This window comes from Chiloscyllium punctatum, chromosome 7, assembly GCF_047496795.1.
Source record: "Chiloscyllium punctatum isolate Juve2018m chromosome 7, sChiPun1.3, whole genome shotgun sequence".
Classification (NCBI taxonomy): Eukaryota; Metazoa; Chordata; class Chondrichthyes; order Orectolobiformes; family Hemiscylliidae; genus Chiloscyllium; species Chiloscyllium punctatum.
The window spans coordinates 86718080-86738810 of NC_092745.1; the positions used below are offsets into that span (position 1 = coordinate 86718080).

Consider the following 20731-nt stretch of genomic DNA (forward strand, 5'->3'; position numbering starts at 1 on the left):
GCACTAATTCATGGAAAGAGTGAATGAAAGTTAAAATGGTCTTTCAGAGCAGTGGCATAGTGTTTGGCACAACTGGCTCACAGCATCAGGGTCCTAGGTTTGGTTCTAACCTTGGGCGACTATCTCTGAAGTCTGCATGCATTTCCACTGGGTGCTCCTTACAGTCCAAAGATGTGCAGGCTAGGTGAATTAGCCATGATTAGATTACTTACAGTATGGAAACAGGTATGTTTCCTTCGGCCCAACAAGTCCACACCGCCCCGCCGAAGCGCAACCCACCCATACCCCTACATCTACCCCTTACCTAACACTACGGGCAATTTAGCATGGCCAATCCACCTGACCTGCACATCTTTGGACTGTGGGAGGAAACCGGAGCACCCGGAGGAAACCCACGCAGACACGGGGAGAACGTGGAAACTCCACACAGTCAGTCGCCTGAGGCAGGAATTGAACCCGGGTCTCTGGCGCTGTGAGGCAGCAGTGCTAACCACTGTGCCACCGTGCCGCCCATGATGTAATTGGGGTTATGAGGATGAGGCAGGGATGGATCTGGGTGGGATGCTCTACGGAGGTTTGGTGCAGACTCAGTGGGCTGAATGGCATCAACCTGCACTGTAGGGGTTCGATGATTTCCAGTGGAATAGTAGAGGCAAGTACCCTACAATCATTCAGTAACCACCAAGATGCTGTAATAGGGTGATCCTCGGATTTTGTGGCAGATTAAGCTGGATGGTTTGAAAAGCATTTCCTATCTGCACATATTTTATATTTTTATGTTGTATTTCAAAATGTGTCCCTCTCTGAAGTTTTTCTTTTAATATGCTTAGTTCATGCTAGCTGGCACGACTCCACAAACTATGGGGCGGTGGGATTTTTGAGGTAAGTTGTTCTAGGCATACAGGAGGAGTGTAATATTGTACAGCCACAAAAATGCATTTTCATCCATTGGCAATGATGGCATAAATATCACAAAATAAATGTTAAATACATGCATATGACGATTTTTAGATGTAAATCTGCCAGCAAACTAGCATGTCGAAATACATAAATCCCAATGTTGCTGCCCATGATGCCCTTCTCCTCAAAAAGTTGCATTTGGTCATTTTATCTCATTCAGAGGCTTGTTAATGAAACAGATGCAACAATGTGAAATCGCTGAACTTGCCTGATAGATAATCACCAAACCTAGAATATATCGAACTTGTCCATTCTCGTGTAAGTACCTCTTTAACAATGTGATAAGACTTAATTACGGTCAAGTAAACTTTTTCTTAGCACCAAAATATAAGTTGCGTTGAGTCTCATTCTTAATATACTAATTATAATTGGATTTTTAAAAAAATATATTTTTTGTTTACTTTTCAAACAGACCTCTGTTTTTAAAATCTCTCTCTCATAATCTCTCCCTGATTTGCTGTATATACCCGACTGTTCATTGCATTTAATATTTAGCTGGTTCTTATTGCTACACTCATTGACAATGATGGAAGCTACTTAAGGAAATAACTTGTTTGCTGTGGTCCCAGTAACCCTGTGGAGAGTGTTGCATTGCTTTGATAGCTGGCTGTCAGAAGCATTGAGAATTCATATGCAAGAACGGCTGCTGATCATATAATCAGACTTCATAATTCCCCTCTCTCAATCTCTAACTTATGAGTATGGAGACATGTGAGTTATTCTACCCTGTGACTGAACACAAATCCTAAGCACTGGATAGCTGGGTCACTTCCTACTGTTGTTGAATATATAACTGGTATAAAAAGTAATAATTGAATTTGATAAGTATCACGTGCGATGGGCAGAAAGCTAATTGCAAAATCAGTTATTCAATTGATGTTTGACTCATCTCAGAATTACCTTGATCTGATGTACCAATATCTGATGTAGTTTTTAGTTGTAGCTAAAGACAAAATGAAATTGAAAAATAAAAATAACATTAATAATTCTCAGTTGGCCCAACTGTCAACACTTTGTTCTACAGCAACCAACATTTGAATCTTTACAACATCCCACACGGGAACAAAATTGTAAAATTCCCTTCATCCCTAATAGTTAATGTGTTTGCTAACAAACCTTAATTTTCCTATCAGCTATTTGCTGCTGTTGTTAAGCAAAATGCAGCCCCTACTTAAGATTACATTTTCAGCAGGAAAGCTGATATTAAGTAGGATTTTATCTTCAGGGATTTGTAATTTCCTTATTGTTATGAAAGCAGAGGCTGGCACAATGCCTAGCCTCCTTTCTGCTATCTGACTTTGCTGGCATATTTGCAAAATACCGTGTTGGTATCTATCTCAAGGGCATTATAATGGTAAATCAAAACAGACTAATAAAACTCATTGATAGAGCCACATTTAGAACACCGTGTATTTAAAGGAATGTTGATGTATGCGTGAGAGATCCAAAAAACAATTCAATTACTTAAATTCCTAAGTTATAAGAAAGCTGATCAAAGTAAGCTTGTTCTTTTTGTATAAAATGGTAGAATGACATATTTAAAAATGTGGGGATGTTAATAATGTAAATGCAAGGAAAGTAAAATTGAATTCAGAGCTTGAAGGTGAGAATATAGAAGTAGCATGTTCAAACTAGACTAGAAATTACAAGTTGAAAAAAAATGCCTGCAGTAAAGTAGACAGATGAAATACATGCTAGTCAAAAGAAGTTAATGCAATATTAATTAAACCTTTGAAAAAGGAGCTGGACAAATATTTAGTTAATAATGAAATTGATTGCAAGGAAAATATTTTATGCATTACGTTTCTTGGAAGCATGGTTTTATTGTCCATAGAAGACACTTGGTTATTTGCTTATTTTAGTCAAAGCTACAGTGGAAGGAGTAAATTTGCCTCTAAGGTTCCTGAATTTGGGGAGGGAATGTTCAATTAAATTCCTCCCTAATGATCATTATCCAGTGAAATCTACTGCAAAAATATACCTGTGTAAATGGTGGATGTGTACAAGAAAATATATAACTGTGATGGTTCCATGATTAAACATCCTGTGCGGTTTAGCCACACAAAAATATGGTAAATTTTATACAGCAGTGACAGAATTGTTTGTGAAAGATTGAGTAGTAGAAAACTGTTTAAAATTAGTGTTATCATGGTAACCAGATTTATTCTTGTCTGGGTCTATTTTATTGGGGTTTCAACTCTTCTATTGATTGTAATGTTTGAGGACTCTGGGTCGATACTTGATGGAGTTTAGAAGGATGAGGGGGGCTATCTCTAATAAACTTACAGAATATTGAATGGCCTGGACAGGGTGGATGTTGGGAAGATGTTTCCATTGGTAGGATAGACTAGGACCCAAGGGCACAGCCTAGAGTAAAGGGAAGACCTTTCAGAACGGACATTAGGAGAAACGTATTCAGCCAGAGAGTGGTAAATTTATGGAATTCATTGCCACAGAAGGCTGTGGAGGCCAGGTCATTCAGTACATTTAAGACTGAGATAGATAGGTTCTTGATTGTCAAGGGGATTAATGGTTACAGGGAGAAAGTGGGAGAATGGAGTTGAGAAACTTATCAACCATGTTTGAATGATGGAGCAGACTAGATGGGCTGAAAGGCCTAATTTCTGCTCCTATGTCTTATGGTCTTTTTAATGGGGACTTGACTGGAAGGAGAGCAAAAGTACATAATAATGCGAGATATACAGCATGTGTTAGTGATAATGGAACTGTGCTGTACAGTTATAAAATCTGTGGTCAAGCCAGAACACAGCAAAGTTCATGAGGGTATTAGATGCACTAATGCTTCATCCCTTAATGACTTCATGTGGGAGCAGTGAAGCATTACCAATACCCTCAACCATTCTTAGATGATAAATGGGACTGAATATTAAAGGAATTCTTTATTGGCTGTGCTCTGCAATCTCTATGTAGCTGTCTTTTATGTGTCAGCTCTCAAATCAAGCCCATAGTATGGGCAGGAGAAGATAGTTATTTGCTCTCCATTCAAAGCACTATGGTTATCCTCCTTGTTCTTTTGGAAATTTAGAAAGAGACTGTTTGGATTTCAGTGCAAACTGAGATTTTACTCTGCAGTCATAGTGACAAGAGTAATTTCCCTTTGATAGAAGTCAGAGCATGATTCAGTTGCTAGCAGGGCACAACCTTCAAATTCAGCAAGACAAAGACAACATAAGAAAACAAAAAGCCATTTCAAGAGCTCGACAACTTAAATCAAACAAACTTCAAGAATGAAGAAATGAGTAGGACAAGTCCTCACTCTTAGTATTGCCATAGTGATGAGCATAGTTGGTAATCACAAAATGTCCCAGGAGTTAACTCTTACATCTCTTCAAAGAAATTGGATGTGCTAAAATCTGATGTACTATCCATTTACTTTGACAGTATGGAAATCACTCACACACAGTTTATTCCTGACCTGCCTACAGTAATTACTCATTGAACACAGAAACCAGTTCTCAATGCTAGATTCTGCTAAGTTAACTCTAAGCGGCAGAGGTAGTACAGGAAACGCAAATGAACTTGATGCTCTCATATTGCTTGTGGAAAAAATCCATTTATTATTGGTTATTATTTATTCAAGTGTAACTATTAGAGAAAGACAAGATGAAACTTGGCTGTTGAATAGCCAACTAACACTCAAAATGTGAAGAATTATCATTGAAGGTGTATCATTGTACCACAGGAGACAATAACTTCAGGAAACAAAGTCAGAAAAATTGAACAAAAACAAACATGAATCATTAAGATAGCTCATTCTTGGATCAAAAGCAACAGAGCCATTTTTCCAAAGATGTTGATTGCCCCATATCCAGATAATTGATGATAGATGAGAATTGGAGACCATTATGTGGTGCTCTTGGTATGTAATACATTGCATGCTACAAGTCCCATTTGGGAACTGGAGCCATTGCAATATTGCCTTTTTTTTCAAAAGCAGGTGGGGGATACAACCTGTCATACAGGATTTGTCAATTTGACGAACAAATTAAATGTACAAGAAAAGAGACAACTTTATATTAAGGAATAGGCCATCAAGAACTAAAACCTTTCTTTCCAATAGCCTTGACTATAAAACCCATTCCAAATAAGTGAGCAGCATATAGATTGTCATTAAAATGCACTGGGTACATTATGGAGCGACATCCTAATCTGAAAAGAATTCAAAACCATTGTCTATCAAGTACACTGTTTGAGTGGGTTTATTATCTCCCTGGTGTAGACTGGAAGGTTTGTATAATTGGATTGGATGGAATAGGGTGGAGATCCTATTGTCTCCTGACTCCATTGATTTAATCTGGAACAGGAAGGTTGTTCTTGGTCTTCTTGCCCCAAAACATATTGAAATCCTTAAATGTCCAAGTAATGAGCATTTGCCCTGGGTGGAGATGGGTTATCACGTATATCCTTGTTACCGCCTCTGGCCTTGGGGGCTATCCTTGATTGGGCACGCCATGTCCAAAGCCAGTCCTTCTCAACAGGAAATACTACCACAAGCCTCTGTTGGGCTAAACAACTCCCATGAGCTATACCCTTCCGTCTTGCTGTGACTTGACTGCATGGCTTTATTGAACCTGGTGCACTACCTTCTTTTTGGGTCCTCATCTACTGTCCTGAGGCTTGTTGCAGTCACAAGGAGTGAACAGCTGTCAAGTCTCTCATTTTCCTCAGTTTATGAAGGAGGAAGTGTTGCCTTGAAAACTAAGGGACCCTGGAAGGCACTTCACAAATTTCCTGAGAGGAACTTAATCCAATTGGGGCTGTCGGAGCTCTTTGTGTTCAGGTTTCCAATTCACCGTGATGACTGGGTCCAAATGTAGCGATCAAGTTCATGAAATCAACAAATCAGATTTTCTGGGAAATAGTAATTCATGTTTAATATCATATATCTACCTGACTGGCCTAGCAGTCAGAAAGCCAATTTTCTTCAACATTCTAATGGCTTGTTGAAGTCAGACAGGATATGTGCTCTTCCTGCCACAACCTGATTTTTCTGCTTTCTGGTCTTTTGTACACACTCTGTCGTTTCCTCAGTGCTGGCCTCCATCTTGGAAGGAGGTTGCATACCGATCAGGTGAAGAATTCTGATTGCTGCTATTGGCCTGAAGAAGTCATGACAATGAGTTGTCGAGATGTTGGTCATTGACAGCAGGCAGGACTTGACATCCTCTTGGGTTCTTGGAGAAAAACTTACAGCTCTCTTGTCAATTTCTATCAATCTAGAAGTTTTCAGATACTCTGACCAAAACTAAGCTGTGAGAAACTCATAACAGCATGTTGCTCAATGTGCTGTCCAGATAGGGAAAGTCAGCTAGCTTACAGAGTGCATAATGAAACAGGATATATTGTCGTATGACTTCCACCTTACTAAAATAGAATTGTAATGGTTACCCTCTCTCTAGAAGTGGCCATCCAAGAAAATCCCAGAAATTCAGGAACATTAGGAAGGGGATTGAAGCCTGTGATCAAGATGTTATTTCTGAGATTTGGAATCCAACAGTGGAACCACTTCCAGGTTCCAACTTATAACTGAGAGTGAAATAGTCAAACAGACCAATGACTTTCACTAGCATCAACAGCCTATTAGCTGGATGGTGGGCCAGTTGGTGTCCAGTTAGTACCAGTGGGTGCAGAATTGAAGCAAGGGCGAGCATGATCTGGAGACATTATTGCAGCCATCACTGTGGCATGCCTCAGCTCACCAGGAGGAGAGGCAGAGACTTGAAACGTGTGGCACGGTTGGCCCAAGATGTAGCTGCTGAGGTGCTGTTGAAGGCAGTGAAAGAGAGGTGCGAGCTCTTGTTTGGGGAAGGTTTCAGGAGCAGGCTATTCAGCAAAATCAAGCAGGCCTGGCTGGAGGTGGCAGCAATTGCCAGTCATTGAAGTGCCATCCTGAGGATCCAGGTGCGGTGACATAACACCTTTAACTAATGTCTTCAGTTTTGAAAAATGAGTATAATGCTAGAGCCAGAAGACAGAGTTCTAGGTTTGCAGCTTATCAGGAGATTCACTAGCAGATCCGCCTTAAGGTGCATCCTGGGAACACATTTTCACAGGTTCAGATCACTGGCCCATAATACATACATCCCAGAACATATCAAACTAACACAAATTATCTGGAGAATCAATAGGATCATTACATTCATTATTTTTAAGTATCACATTTTTCTTAATTGATGGTTCCCTCTGGGCTGTTGCAGATCTGGCAACACTGATACATGAAATCTCTTACTGAAATGTGCCATTGGCATTGGTCAGAAAAGTCAGCCTTGTCTTGTATTTGCAGGAAAAAAGGGTTTGCTTTAAAGTTGGGGGAAAGACATGCCCAGGATCAAGAGTGCTGCAGCTCACCATCCTCATAATCATAGATAGTAATCAGTGTCACCAGGCTGTCCCACTATGACAGCTGCTGGACAGAGAGAGAGAGAGAGAGAGAGAGAGAGAGAGAGAGATAGAGAGAGAGAGAGAGAGAGAGAGAGAGAGAGAGAGAGAGAGAGAGAGACAGGAATACCTAGAAGAGAGGGTGAAAAATCACTAGGTGAAGAGGGTAGATGTTCTCCTCTCTGCCTGACAGCACACTAATGCCTCAACTGGACTAGGAAACCTCCTGACTGCAGAGGCTGCTCCTATCACAGTAACGTTCACCTGACCTCTTTGTCTCTCCTACAGGATCAGTTGTGGAGGGGGAGCATGGAAGTGTCATAGTATCACTTAGCATCTCTGAAATATTGGAAACGCTGTCTCATTATACAAGCATACCATCCACAGTGCAGATACACTTACACTGGTGGGCCCTTGCACATGAAGAATGGCACTAGGTGACCAGTAGGGGTTGAGAGAGGGAGAGGAAACTGTGGGCTGTCTTTTCTCAGAGAATGGAAGGAAGTTCTAGCCGGGCTTAGCCTGCCAATGGTACATGATCTCAACAGTCATGAGAAACAAGCTCCATATTGATCAGTAGCAAGACTTGTATCCTCACATGGTGAATTCCCTGAGGTAATGTGGGGTCATGGACCAAGAATGGAGGAGTCCATCCAATGCTTACTGTGGATCAGAGCTTTGAACTCATGATCTCCTCTATTGAGAGGATGGCCAACCTCATTGAGAATCATATATGGCAGCACTTACAGTAGATGTAGGAGTATTGCAATGACAAGCAGATTGGATGCTACACAGTGCAACATTGAACAATGAAGCTGATGATACAAAGGTGCATAAGATAGATGCCATTTGGTGGTTTCCTCCTATAATCCTCATCACCCCGAGTGATGGAGACAACCAACAAACAGGGTGAGGGAGCAATCCCTCATGGAAGCCACCATCATCATTGACCTCCTTGGCCACTTTGACAGGGAATATCTATGCAGCAGAGACATGTAATAAAAGCTTCGTTTGCATTGATATCAGTGCAGGAATCTCTGCAAGACTTCACTGTGGCATTTCCATGACAAGAAACTGCCAGGGGAACTTGAGTCACAAGCCAAATCAAACAAATAGGCTGTCTCCATTTTAACTAGCCACAGGGAATACTGCATAGATATGGTCAAGAATGAGTCAGTATCTCAGCTGCAGCTCAGAGTGGTTTAACACATTTAATTCACTTGAAAAGATGTACTTGTAATTTCTAATTGCATTGCAAGTGTTCATAGCTGAGACACCTACTTGTAACAAACTGGCATGTGGTGGCCATCTTTACATTGATCAGTGTACTCAGTAATGTATATCTCATATGAAATGGGAACAATTTCCTGGGATGTTTGGAAATTAAATCGAAATCATTAGAGAGCCTTTCTGAAGTCATGCTGAAGACAGCTGAAGCACCAACCTAGAAAGAAGGCAAGGGTAAAAATGTGTGGCTTTGGAATGACAGCTTGACTAAAGACTTATGACTGTTCTTGTGCTGCTTTAGAACAACGTCACAGGAGAATGTGGCAAGGCAAAGAAAGAACGGAGCATGGCAGGATTCAAGAAGCTGAGAAAATGTCAAACCTCCACAGAGTTTGACCTGCATGTCTTGCTGGATGAAATAGCTTGCGGGAAACCTGCCAAAAATCTTACTCATTGAACAAAATGGAAATGGCGCTGACTTCCAACTCTCTCACCCCCAAGACTGCAAACTGGTGCCAGAGAAAACTCTCTGACCTGACCACAGCAGGCAAGGGCATTTATTTGCCACTATCTCTTTTCTTGGTTTGGCACCCTGGACACCAGGGCACTCTTCACAGCCTCAAGGTTACAACTGAAAAATCAACCCTTCATATTGAACTCCAGTCAAGTAGATTTCTGACCCAAGATCTTACTGTGTGATGCCCTACATTTTCCTTGAAGCAACCACTTGTACACACTAAATGAAACAACTTCTATTTTACCAAGGCATTATAAACTACACATCTTAAATCAGCACTTGCATACTGCATGGTGCACAGTCCTCAATTGCTCGCATTCAGATCATTTGCTGTTGAAAGTGAAATGGCACAATTCAAAAAATATGGAGTCTCCAAGACAGAGATGAGGAATGATTTATTTTCTCACAGAATTCTTTTCCACAGAAAGCAGTGGAGTCTGGATCATTGAATATATTCAAGGCTGAGTTTAATAAGAGAGTTAAGGGTTCTGGGGAACCTGCAGAAAAATGGTGCTTAGGCTGCGAGGTCAGTCATGCTCTTATTCTGTGGTAGAGCAAGCTTGATGAACTAAATTGGTTACTCTTGCTCATATTTTTGATCATCTTACGTTTCTGCCCATTTTCTCTACTAAAGAATGGTTCTCTCTTGGTATACACTGAAATTGAACTGAGAACAGAATTGTACAATACACTTACAGTTCAAATGGTTGTCCTGCAGGTGTATGCTCAACTTCATAGCCTGCTTGCCTTAAGACATCAATCACTGTATTGTTCCCAAGGAAATGACCTACAATAGAAAATACAATTTGTTTTTATAACATTGCTGTTGGAATCATCAAAACATCTCATCACACAGGATCAATTTCTGTTCCTTGATAATACAAGTTTTCACAGTTTGTATTAAGATTCATTATTCATAAAGTATTATCATAATGCCTGGCAGCATTTCAAAATGCTTCTGTAAGAATGCTTTGCCTGTTTATATTGAGTTACAGTGTTGAAAGCAATAAAAGACTATATTTCCACATTCAAAGTTAAACATGTCAATGTACACAACTGCTTTAATATTAATTGCTAAATGATTACTATAATGTCAGGTTGTGGGTAAGGCTAATAGAACTCTTGTCTTACTGTACACTATACAATTCATGATAGGTGTAAGAGATTATTTGAAAAGTGAGTACTGTGTTTTAAGCAAGGTCAAAAAGCTTTTTTTGCAATGACTTTATATTTGTGTTGTATTAATTGGATGCTAAAGCTCTGAAACAAAAGTGCACACTATAGAAATGCATTTTAATTTGTTCTGGTGTCAGATCACACCCTAACATTTGAACTTTAACTTAGAGTACTGGTTTGAAGCAGAGCCATGTTTCCACTGCAAATGTATCTGTACTCAGCTTTAAAATTAGCCATTCAGAAACATGAGAACTTTTTAATATCAGTTAAAGAAATGTATGTTTTTTTTAAATGTAAGAGTAATGGATCTTGAGATTTCTTCAAAAGCGTTCCATGCTGCTGGCACTTAAAGTCTTACACCTGCCAGCAGCCTCTAAAATTTCCTGAGTCTGCCTAATACTGCAGGTGTTCTGGTTTAAGCAGCTGAATTACATCCTTTGAAAAGTCAGTTCAGCTTACACCCCTTAACAGCTGTCAAAATATGTGGCGCTGGAAAAGCACAGCCGGTTAGGCAGCATCCGAGGAGTGGGAGAGTTGACATTTCAAGCATAAGCTCTACATCAGGAATGTGAATGGTGGGGGGAGTGACCCATGGGGGCTGAGAGACAAATGGGAGGAGGGTGGGGCAGGGGGAAAGGTAGCTGGGAATGCGGTAGGTAAATGAAGGTGAAAGGTGACGGTGATAGATGGGAGTTGAGGGTAGAGCGGATAGGTGTGAAGGAAGATGGACAGGTGGGACAGTTCAAGAGGGTGGTGCTGAGTTGAAGGGTTAGATCTGGGATAAGGTGGGGGGAGGGGAAATGAGGAAACTGGTGAAATTGACACTGATTCAGTGTGTTTGGAAGGTCTAAGGCGGAAGGTGAGGTGTTCTTCCTCCAATCATCGGGTGGCTAGGATTTAGCAATGGATGAGACCCAGGACTTGCATGTCCTTGGCCGAGGGGGAGGTGGAGTTTAAGTGTTCGGCCACAGGGTGGGATGGAGTTGTTTGAGGCATGCATCCCGGAAATGTTCCGCAGACTGGGAACAAACAGGTAATGCAGGAAAAATATATGTTACTTCACTGGATAATTTTAGGAATTTTTTAATTGAACTTGCCCATGATTATGACACTTGCATAGCAACAAGCCAAAGATAGCAAGAGTGAGGAAACCAGAATTTAGATCAGAGTGGTGCTGGAAAAGCACAGCAGGTCGGGCAGCATCTGAGGAGCAGGAAAATTGACATTTCGGGCAAAAGCCCTTCATCAGGAATAGAGGCTTATGAAGGGCTATTGCCCGGAAGGTTGATTTTCCTGCTCCTCGGACACTGTCTGACCTGCTGTGCTTTTCCAGCATCACTCTGATCTAAACAAGCCAAAGATGCCAATTAACACCTTCAAAAGGCTCCTGGAATAAATTTGCATTTATTTTGCATCTTCTGCAACTTTAAGATATCCCAATATACTTTACATCCAACAATGTAATTTTTATAATGTAGCCAGTTTACAATGTAGGATAATGTGGCAGCCATTTTATGTGTGGCAAGGGACACAAGCAGCAATGTGATAAAAATGTAATGATATGTTTTAGTGATGAATATTGGCCAGGAACACCCCTGATCTTTTTTCTTTCAATTGTATCACAGGACTGTTTACATCTCCCCAAGTTAGCAAGCAAGGCTTTGATTTAACATTTGATTTGAAACATCCTATGTCAGACTGTTCCATTTTCCCTTCCTACTGCTCTGAAATACCAGGCTGGACTATGTGCTCAAGAGTTTGACTTGAGAACACGTGGCTCCCTGACTCAGATGCAACAATGCCACCAAATGAGCTGCAGCTGACAAATGGAATTAACTGAAGGCTGGCCAAACAGATTTCTAGGTGTAAGGTCAAGCCCCTCAATCTTAGGATAATCTCACATAAGATGCTCATTCTTAACAGGGTCGGAAAGCTAACACACTGTACACTTAGTTAAGGGCTGCTCAAATACAGCATCCTGCCCTATCTCCTCCTAAACTCATCTCAGCAATTACTAACATGTATCTAAATATCTTCCCCCAAGTTAATAGCTTCATGTCCACATGTCTCCTACCCTCCCTCACCTATCACTTGGCATTCTCAACTGTTAACTTGACACTCCTTCACTCCTTCTTGCAGGGAGAATTAGCACACAATGCCTCTTACAAGCAGGACGTTGGAGGAAGGCTTCTCAACCTTAAATATCTCAAGGACTGACTATGGAACTCAGAGGAAAGTTTTAGCTCTTCTTGTTGATGGCTAAATCAATGGCATCTTGTTGGCAGCAGTGTAGGTATTGAATGAATACCTACACTATCACAACGGCATAGCTATTAAACACCAAGTAACCAATACCTTCATCGGTCTCCCTAATCCTTAGGTGAGTAAAGCTTCTCTAATCTATCTTTCTTGACTATGGATCCACCACAGCAGCATGTGGTACACAAGGAGGAAGATAAATGGATGCTGAGGAATACATTGAAGAGGACCCTATAACCCAAGAGTCAGACCTGCATGAAAGTGACATCTCTCATGGCGGAATACATGTCACAACTCCAGTGATTCCCCCTTAGCACCATAGCAATGGATCGGAAGAGCACATCAGTAAACAGACATTTCCTTTCCATGAGGCTTTTGTACAGCACAAGCAGCCAACTAGCTTCCATAAGTCTGGTCTTCAACTGACACCCAAGAGGAACATGTGAATAGTTAGCCCAAGAGAATGCTATACTTGTTCCTGAAAAGTCTTTACTGTAGGTAAGTGATTTGTATCTGAAAAATTCAAAGTGAGGAACATCTCAAATGCAGGTATTTGTCAGCAGAAAGCAAAAACAAAAAAGACTTGGATGGTGGATAATAGGTAAGATGCTGAAACAAGATACTGCTTATAGGAAACCCTATAAAGTCTGAACGGTTTTTTGGCCTTCCCTATACAGTTCCTTCATGTATTTATTTAATTAGTGGACAGCAAACAGGGAGAAAACATACAGCGTAGATCTTCATTCCCTACTCAAGTAAAACATGCTCAAAACCATTGTTATAACTTCAGTTCGTGTCAAAATGGATTTCAATGAATTGAAGATGTCAGGAATTATGGTAAAAAATTGAATTAACAATCATAAGTGATTCAGTCATCATTCAGTTAGCTCAGTTGCCTGGATGGCTGGTTTGCAATACAGAGTGATGCCAACAGCGTGGGTTCAACTCCCCCACCAGCTGGGATTGCCTGAAGGACTCCTCTTTTCTGTTTTGCCCCTTGCCTGAGACCCATCCTTTAGTGAGACAGGAGTTCTATGAGAGCACTCTGGTAGAACTATCGTGACTATCTTTACATTTATGTCACTGTAAAGGAACGATTCAGCTGAGACCACTCTTTCAAACATTAAGAAAAATCTTGTCAGACTTTACGTCTCTCTTGTCTTCCTATTCTGAGTGTTTTATAGCGACTCTTATACAGTGACACAGTGAGTGTGCGTAGATGCTAGGTGAGCACAGGATTGAGCCCAAAGGTGATGTTCACCATAGTTAATTACCCTGACAATACTCACTGTAAAAGCTCTCAGGCAAAGATTACCTATGTGTACCAGCTACCAGAGGGCTGCAACCACTTATGCATTAATACCTCATCACCGACAAGAGAATAGTGAATATTAAAAGGGAAAGCAATTGGAGTTGGGCAATGACAAAATCTTGTATTCATATTGAGTTGATAACATAACAAAGTTGACACGAAGTCACATCAGGCAATATTAAGACAAATAGTCAAAGTTCTTTGTGGATGTTTTGGGGCAGGTAGAGGTGGGTTGAGAAAAATATTTTAAGCAGCTTGTGGTTTGACTCTACCATCACTTTCTCTCTCGCAAACCTATATTGATTAAAATGTTCACAAGCATGGACAATATCCAGGCACTCTTCCTCAATCCATTTGCAGCATTGTTCAGTTTGTATTAATACCCTGGATATAAACACAAACGGTTGTCCTTGCTCTGTCAGCACTGCTCCAAGTCCTGAATCACTGGTATCACACAGCAAGTTGACTTCATCATTGAAATTGTGGTCCTTAATACTTTCCTACAAACCTTGATCTTGTCAGTATCTGGGTAATGTCCTTTTCCTGTCAATCAATACTTGATTTGTGCAATTGGCTTCAGACACCTTCGTTGGATTCTTGTTCAGTTTCAGCTTTAAGTGGGGAGCTCTCTATAGTGGCTGTACTAAAATTTTGTTGTGATCTGTGATGGCATCTTCCACTGTACCCTCACATCAGTCGTTTAGTTGATCATCTAGAGTAGCTTCTGTCCCAGGAAGATCACTGACTATCTTGTGTTATTTACATACTTCTGGAGCAGTGGAAATGCCAAATTGCTATATAACCATCTGTACCTTTCAAATCGTGTCCAGAAAATTTGAAAACTGTGCTTTCATGCAGCTTCCCTTCCCATCCATCCTGCACATTTAGGGTAGGAAAGACCTGTACTGTGAAAAATTGTAGAAACAGGTCTTCATTCTTAGCGTAAGGTAGTGAGATTTCTTCAAAGCTCTATAGGTGTGATCCTTTGGACCTAAAATACTTCCAGCTTTCCAGTTTTGTTTTCACTGCTACCATGCTGCTTATCCAGTCTGTCGGAGTTGTCATTTTCTTGACTACTCCCTTCTTTCCAGTTCCTCTACTTTGTCTTTTGGATTGGACTTGAGAGCAACTGGAACACTCCTGAACTGATACCACATTTGGTTTCACACTCTCCTGCACTTCCAGTTGATATTCACCAACAGCACATGCAACTTTGACTGACATCGCATCGATCTGTGAAACTTGTAATGTTCCAGAAAGCACTGGTGCCTATCTCTTCACATTTTCTTGATGCTGTTCTGTTGCAGTCATAATTCTAAGAGTCACAAACCATGTCCCTTTGAGATTAAACAGTGCCAAACCATTCTATCAAACAGAATGATGCATTAGAATCACTGTTAAATATCTCTCCTAAAGCTGTCTTTATAGTTTTACTTTGTTTCTCTCTCACCAACATTTGTGTACAAAGTGAATCAGCTTCTTGCAGTTAGACCACTTCTTTGCTGACCCTGGGCATGCTTCCTTTCCATTTTTCTGCTGCAATATTGATGCCCTATACCCTGGCCTTGAACTTCCTGCTGTGCTTTCTGCAAATATTAATTTTTATTTTCGTGTCATTTGTTCCTATTAGGTCTGTAATGTGTAAGGTCCTGTCCACTGTCCCATCAACATCCTCGAGCTGATGACTCGCAACATCATAGTTTCTGCATTCCAAAAGCTTTATTGTACTAACTTTCCCTTCTCTCACAGTAGAATCTCTTTGGCTGCAACATTGACAATAACAATGTGAAACCTTGACTAAAACTCTTGTTCTCTTTCTGACAGTCAGTGAGTGAATGTCAGTTCAGGATGGGAGTTCTTAGCATTTCTGAAGATGGTGCAGGGAATGAGATCATACTTGGGGTTAGTGCCTCCAATAGAGACACTAGCAACACAGTAATACTTGTCCTTAAGACCATAAGACATAGGAGTGGAAGTAAGGCTATTCGACCAATTGGGTCCATTCTGCCATTTAATCATGGCTGATGGGCATTTCAACTTCACTTACCCGCACTCTCTCCATAACCATTAATTCCTTACGGTATCAAGAATTTATCAATTTCCGACTTGAAAACATTTAATGTTCTGGCCTCCACTGCGCTCCGTGGCAATGAGTTCCACAGCCCACCACCCTCTGGCTCAAGAAATGTCTCCTTATTTCCATTCTAAATTGACATCCTCTAATTCTTAGGTTGTGCCCATGGGTCCTAGTCTCTCCGCCTAACAGAAACAACTTCCTAGCGTCCACCCTTTCTAAGCTATGCATTATCTTGTAAGTTTTTATTAGATTTCCCCTCAACCTTCTAAACTCTAATGAATACAATCCCAGGATCCTCAGCTGTTCATCATATGTTATGCCTACCATTCCAGGGATCATCCGTGTGAATCTCCTGTGCCAGTATGTCCTGCCAGAGGTGTGGGGCCCAAAACTGGGCACAGTATTCTAAATAGGGTCTAACTAGAGTTTTATAAAGTCTCAGTAGCACTTGCTGCTTTTACGTTCCAACCCTCTTGAGATAAATGACAACATTACATTTGCTTTCTTAACCATGGACTCAACCTGCAAGTTAGCCTTTAAAGAATCTTGGACTAGCACTCCCAGATCCCTTTGTACTTTGGCTTTATGAATTTTCTCACCGTTTAGAAAATAATCCATGCCTGTATTCTTTTTTCCAAAGTGCAAGAACTTGCATTTGCTCATGTTGAATTTCATTAGCTATTTCCTGGATCACTCTCCTAAACTGTCTAAATCTTTCTGCAGCCTCCCCACCTCCTCAGTACTACCTGCCTGTCCACCTAGCTTCATATCATTGGCAAACTTCACCAGAATGCCCCCGGTCCCCTCATCCAGAACTTTAATATATAAAGTGAACAGCTGCTGCCCCAACATTGAACCCTGTGGGACATCACTTGTCATTGGCTGCCATTCTGAAAAAGAACCTTTTGCCCCAACTTTCTGCCTTCTGTCAGACAGCCAATCCTCAATACATGCTAGTAGCTCACCTCGAACACCATGGGCCCTCACCTTACTCAGCAGTCCTTGGCATCGTCTTGACAGTATTTTATACTTCCTTATCTACCATAGTACTTTTAACTATTCTCTCATCCTCTCTGCATCAAATCACTTCTCTAAGATATCTCCCTTTGTCTCTGACTAATACCATATCTGCCATTTAGTATTCCTTCCAAGCACTGCACAGATCATTCTATTTCTTTTCCTTCTGTGTTTCTTTTGTTCCTTTTCCAATTCTTCCTTTGCTTGTTGTTTTCCTTTTCAAATGCTACTCAACTGTTACATCTAAATATAGAGGAGAGGTTTTAAGACTGAAACGTGAACTGCTGATTTTCCACAGTTGACTCTGCGCTACTAAATATTTCCAGCCTTCTCTATTTTCATTTTGCAGAATATCTAGCTGGCCAACTTCAGAGGTACTGAGGCCAACTCTGGTGCTATGGTTAATTATCCAATGAGATTAGCTAATATTTTAATTAGTTAATGCCATCTCTACTACTCTGCAGTATAATTGCAGACTACCAATAAAACACATTATCATAGTTGTGGGCCTGCAATCTTTATTTATCCAGCAGGATATCATTTCAACAACAACATATCTTTGAGATCAAACTTTTGAATTTATGTTTGTTCATTAATTATACTTGAAAAAGTGGAGTTATATTTCTTGAACAACTGTTCTCTGTGCATAAGAAACGTGATCTCAAAGTAGGCACCTGAGCATTTTAAAATATATTGTCACTAATATCTCTCAACGTGATAATACAAGCTCCAAAGCTTTTCCAATCCTGATAATTTGCTTCCATGACAAACACCTTTTCTTACATGTATGATATTCCCTAATCAATGAAGTAAACCGTAGTGTAACACACATGCTTATTGCAGTGATGACAGAGTAGCAATCAAAAGCAGGAACTCTGGTTAAATTTTCAATCCATCGTTCAGCAGCCAATTGCAGTGCCTCAAGTGTTGTCCTGACTGAGAATAGCTAACTCAGTATAGGTTAGGAATGAATTCTGTGAATCTATCAGCTGTCTGGCTTTGTGTTTCACTAAAAGCTGCCTTTAGTTACTAGTTTGTGAAGTTTTTTTTGTCAAGTTCTGTTGTAGTTTTCATGTTTTCTGAAAAGAATCTGCTATTTTAATGAAATTGGAGGGATACAAGGAAGTCAAATCCATTTTAAAGACAAGGTGATGAATTCTCAGCCTATCAGCATCAAAACTGATGTTTCACATCATATATTAGAACTGTTAATGAAGTTAATTAATTGAAAATGATAGAAGCAATGAAAGCTTTTTTGTACATTTTCAGCAATTGAACTCGTATCAGCTTTTTCAGTTAGGTTAACATGCTACTTTAACTAAGTTTGTTAAACTGTCATCTGTGATACTAGCCAGATCTAAGATCCCTGCATTTAAAGTATATGTTAAAATGATCGATAGAGTGAAGGGAAAAATTGTTTCAGTTCACTGACCCAAACTAACTCAGAAAAAGATGTCCACATCTGGTCAAGCTTGATCTTAATGTGTGTTTAGAGAAACTGGTTTCGCACCACACCCCCACCCCCCTCCAGCCAAGCTCAGTCTTTGTTCCCAATTTAGATTAATCCAGGAACAAATCCAAAACCTATTATATTAATTTATTGTGACGGCTGGTGAAAGCTGTGGCTTAGGAAAGGTCAGTATGACTCCCTGCCTGGGTTTGTCTATACATTTCTGATAAATGAGCACAGAACAACAGGCTGGATAGTACAACGACCTGCGTCACAACTGGCTCTGCCATGTAGGGATGAATCACTCTGCTGGCTCCGGCTTTTATTGTTCTCCAGCCTGGCAGAACACAGAAGGACAAAGGACACTGAAAAATGCTCACATCAAAGGCCATTGCGAACCCCTCTTTGAAGTTGAACTAAAACTAAGCTAGGCGATTTGGTGAGATGCAACTGAAAACTGAACCACATTTAAAGCCACACTACTTTCTGCACAATTAGTCATAAAAAGACAAACATAAACATAGTCAGGAGGTCTCTGGTTTATCGCATTGCTTACACAATGGATCAAACACATAATGCTCTTACCACTAAAGCTGGGTATAGACCTCAGACCTTGCCAGTTTCTTCCCTGGCTCCTCCTATCGGTGCTTATATATGCCAAGAATGTGCACGCATGGTGCTTTTCTAAAGTCTTGACAAGATTATGCAACAGCAGAAGAGTATAAAGACTTTCCTTCTCTTGTGAAATGAAAAAGAAACCTGATGATACATGGGGGGGAAAAATTACTGGAAACACAAAGACTTTAGTTGAACAGTCAGTGAAATGTATTGTGAATCTATTTTTGAAGTTTTAGACATTGCATTTTTATGGTATGAAAATCAAACTTATTCTCAAAACCCATCAGCGGTAAAATGATGATCAAGAATAAAATATCTGCTTATCAGACTTGATATCACTCTTTGAAGACACTTTGGGTTAGGATTTTGATCTTGTTGGATTCATTTCACATGAATGTTGTTTTGCATTCTCTGTTTCATATGACAAAATTAATCCAAAAAAACTTATCAAATCTGTAGTTTTCTCAGTCTTTGCTGCAGATTGTAAGATTGGTGAGTTTATAAATGATCAAAGTTTGGGAGAAGATTTGTAGCTCGGGTGCTCGTTGTTGTGGTTCTGTTCGCCGAGCTGGGAATTTGTCTTGCAAACATTTTGTCCCCTGTCTAGGTGACATCCTCAGTGCTTGGGAGCCTCCTGTGAAGTGCTTCTGTGCTGTTTCCTCCAGCATTTATAGTGGCCTGTCTCTGCCGCTTCCGGTTGTCAGTTCGAGCTGTCCACTGTAGTGGCCGGTATATTGGGTCCAGGTCGATGTGTTTGTTGATAGAGTCTGTGGATGAGTGCCATACACATCACCAAACACATCGACCTGGACCCAATATACCGGCCACTACAGTGGACAGCTCGAACTGACAACCGGAAGCAGCAGAGACAGGCCACTATAAATGCCGGAGGAAAAAGCACAGAAGCGCTTCACAGGAGGCTCCCAAGCACTGACGATGTCACCTAGACAGGGGACGAAACGTTTGCAAGACAAATTCCCAGCTCGGCGAACAGAACCACAACAGTTTATAAATGACCTTTGGAATCACTATTCCACTTCTGCCCTGCATCTGTTGGAAAACAATGCCAGATAGATGTACAAATAAGGATAGAGGCAACAAGTGGAATGGTGCAGCATCAAGCTCCCTGCTGTGGACACAAGATCAGAATTTTGTGAATTGCTGAATACAAACACACACACACACACACACACACACACACACACACACACACGCATGCACACAATCTCTTGAACATCAATTTGCAATGATGTCTACTGCATTGCAATTTGCAATGCAGTAACAGAGTCACTGCAGCTACTGTAATAACGTCACAAATATTTAGCTGACATTCTCACTGCTAGTGAAGAATTATCTTAAACAGTGCCATGAAACTAAAAATAATCAGTAATTTAACATGTTCAGTTTGTCTCACCCCATCTACACAATGGAAATGTACACAACTCAGTCAGCATGATACAGATCCATACTGAACATCCCAGGTTCACCTCCTGGTCAACTGGCCTGACTGTTTGCAAACTTGGGAAGATGATCAGCCAAATTTCCCATTCTCAACTGGTAACCAGCAAATCTTGCTAAAAGGTTTCAGTGGACACGTGTGGATAACAAATCAAAACTGTAACCCTCCTTGCAGTTGAATAACCTCTAACACTCAAATTTCAGGCTCACACATGAAGAATAACATAACATGGTCAAGATACTGTGGAACTGTGCTTTCTG

At 40.6% G+C, this 20731-nt stretch overlaps 1 protein-coding gene across 1 annotated transcript in view; it reads right to left on the bottom strand.

Moving 5' to 3' along the window:
• Positions 1 to 20731, bottom strand: part of LOC140479895 (metalloprotease TIKI2-like) — a 418380-nt gene that overhangs the window by 55006 nt on the left and 342643 nt on the right. The window contains exon 5 of the mRNA XM_072574253.1: positions 9800 to 9890. Within this exon, the coding sequence (XP_072430354.1) occupies positions 9800 to 9890 (91 nt within the window). The remainder of the gene's footprint in view (positions 1 to 9799; positions 9891 to 20731) is intronic.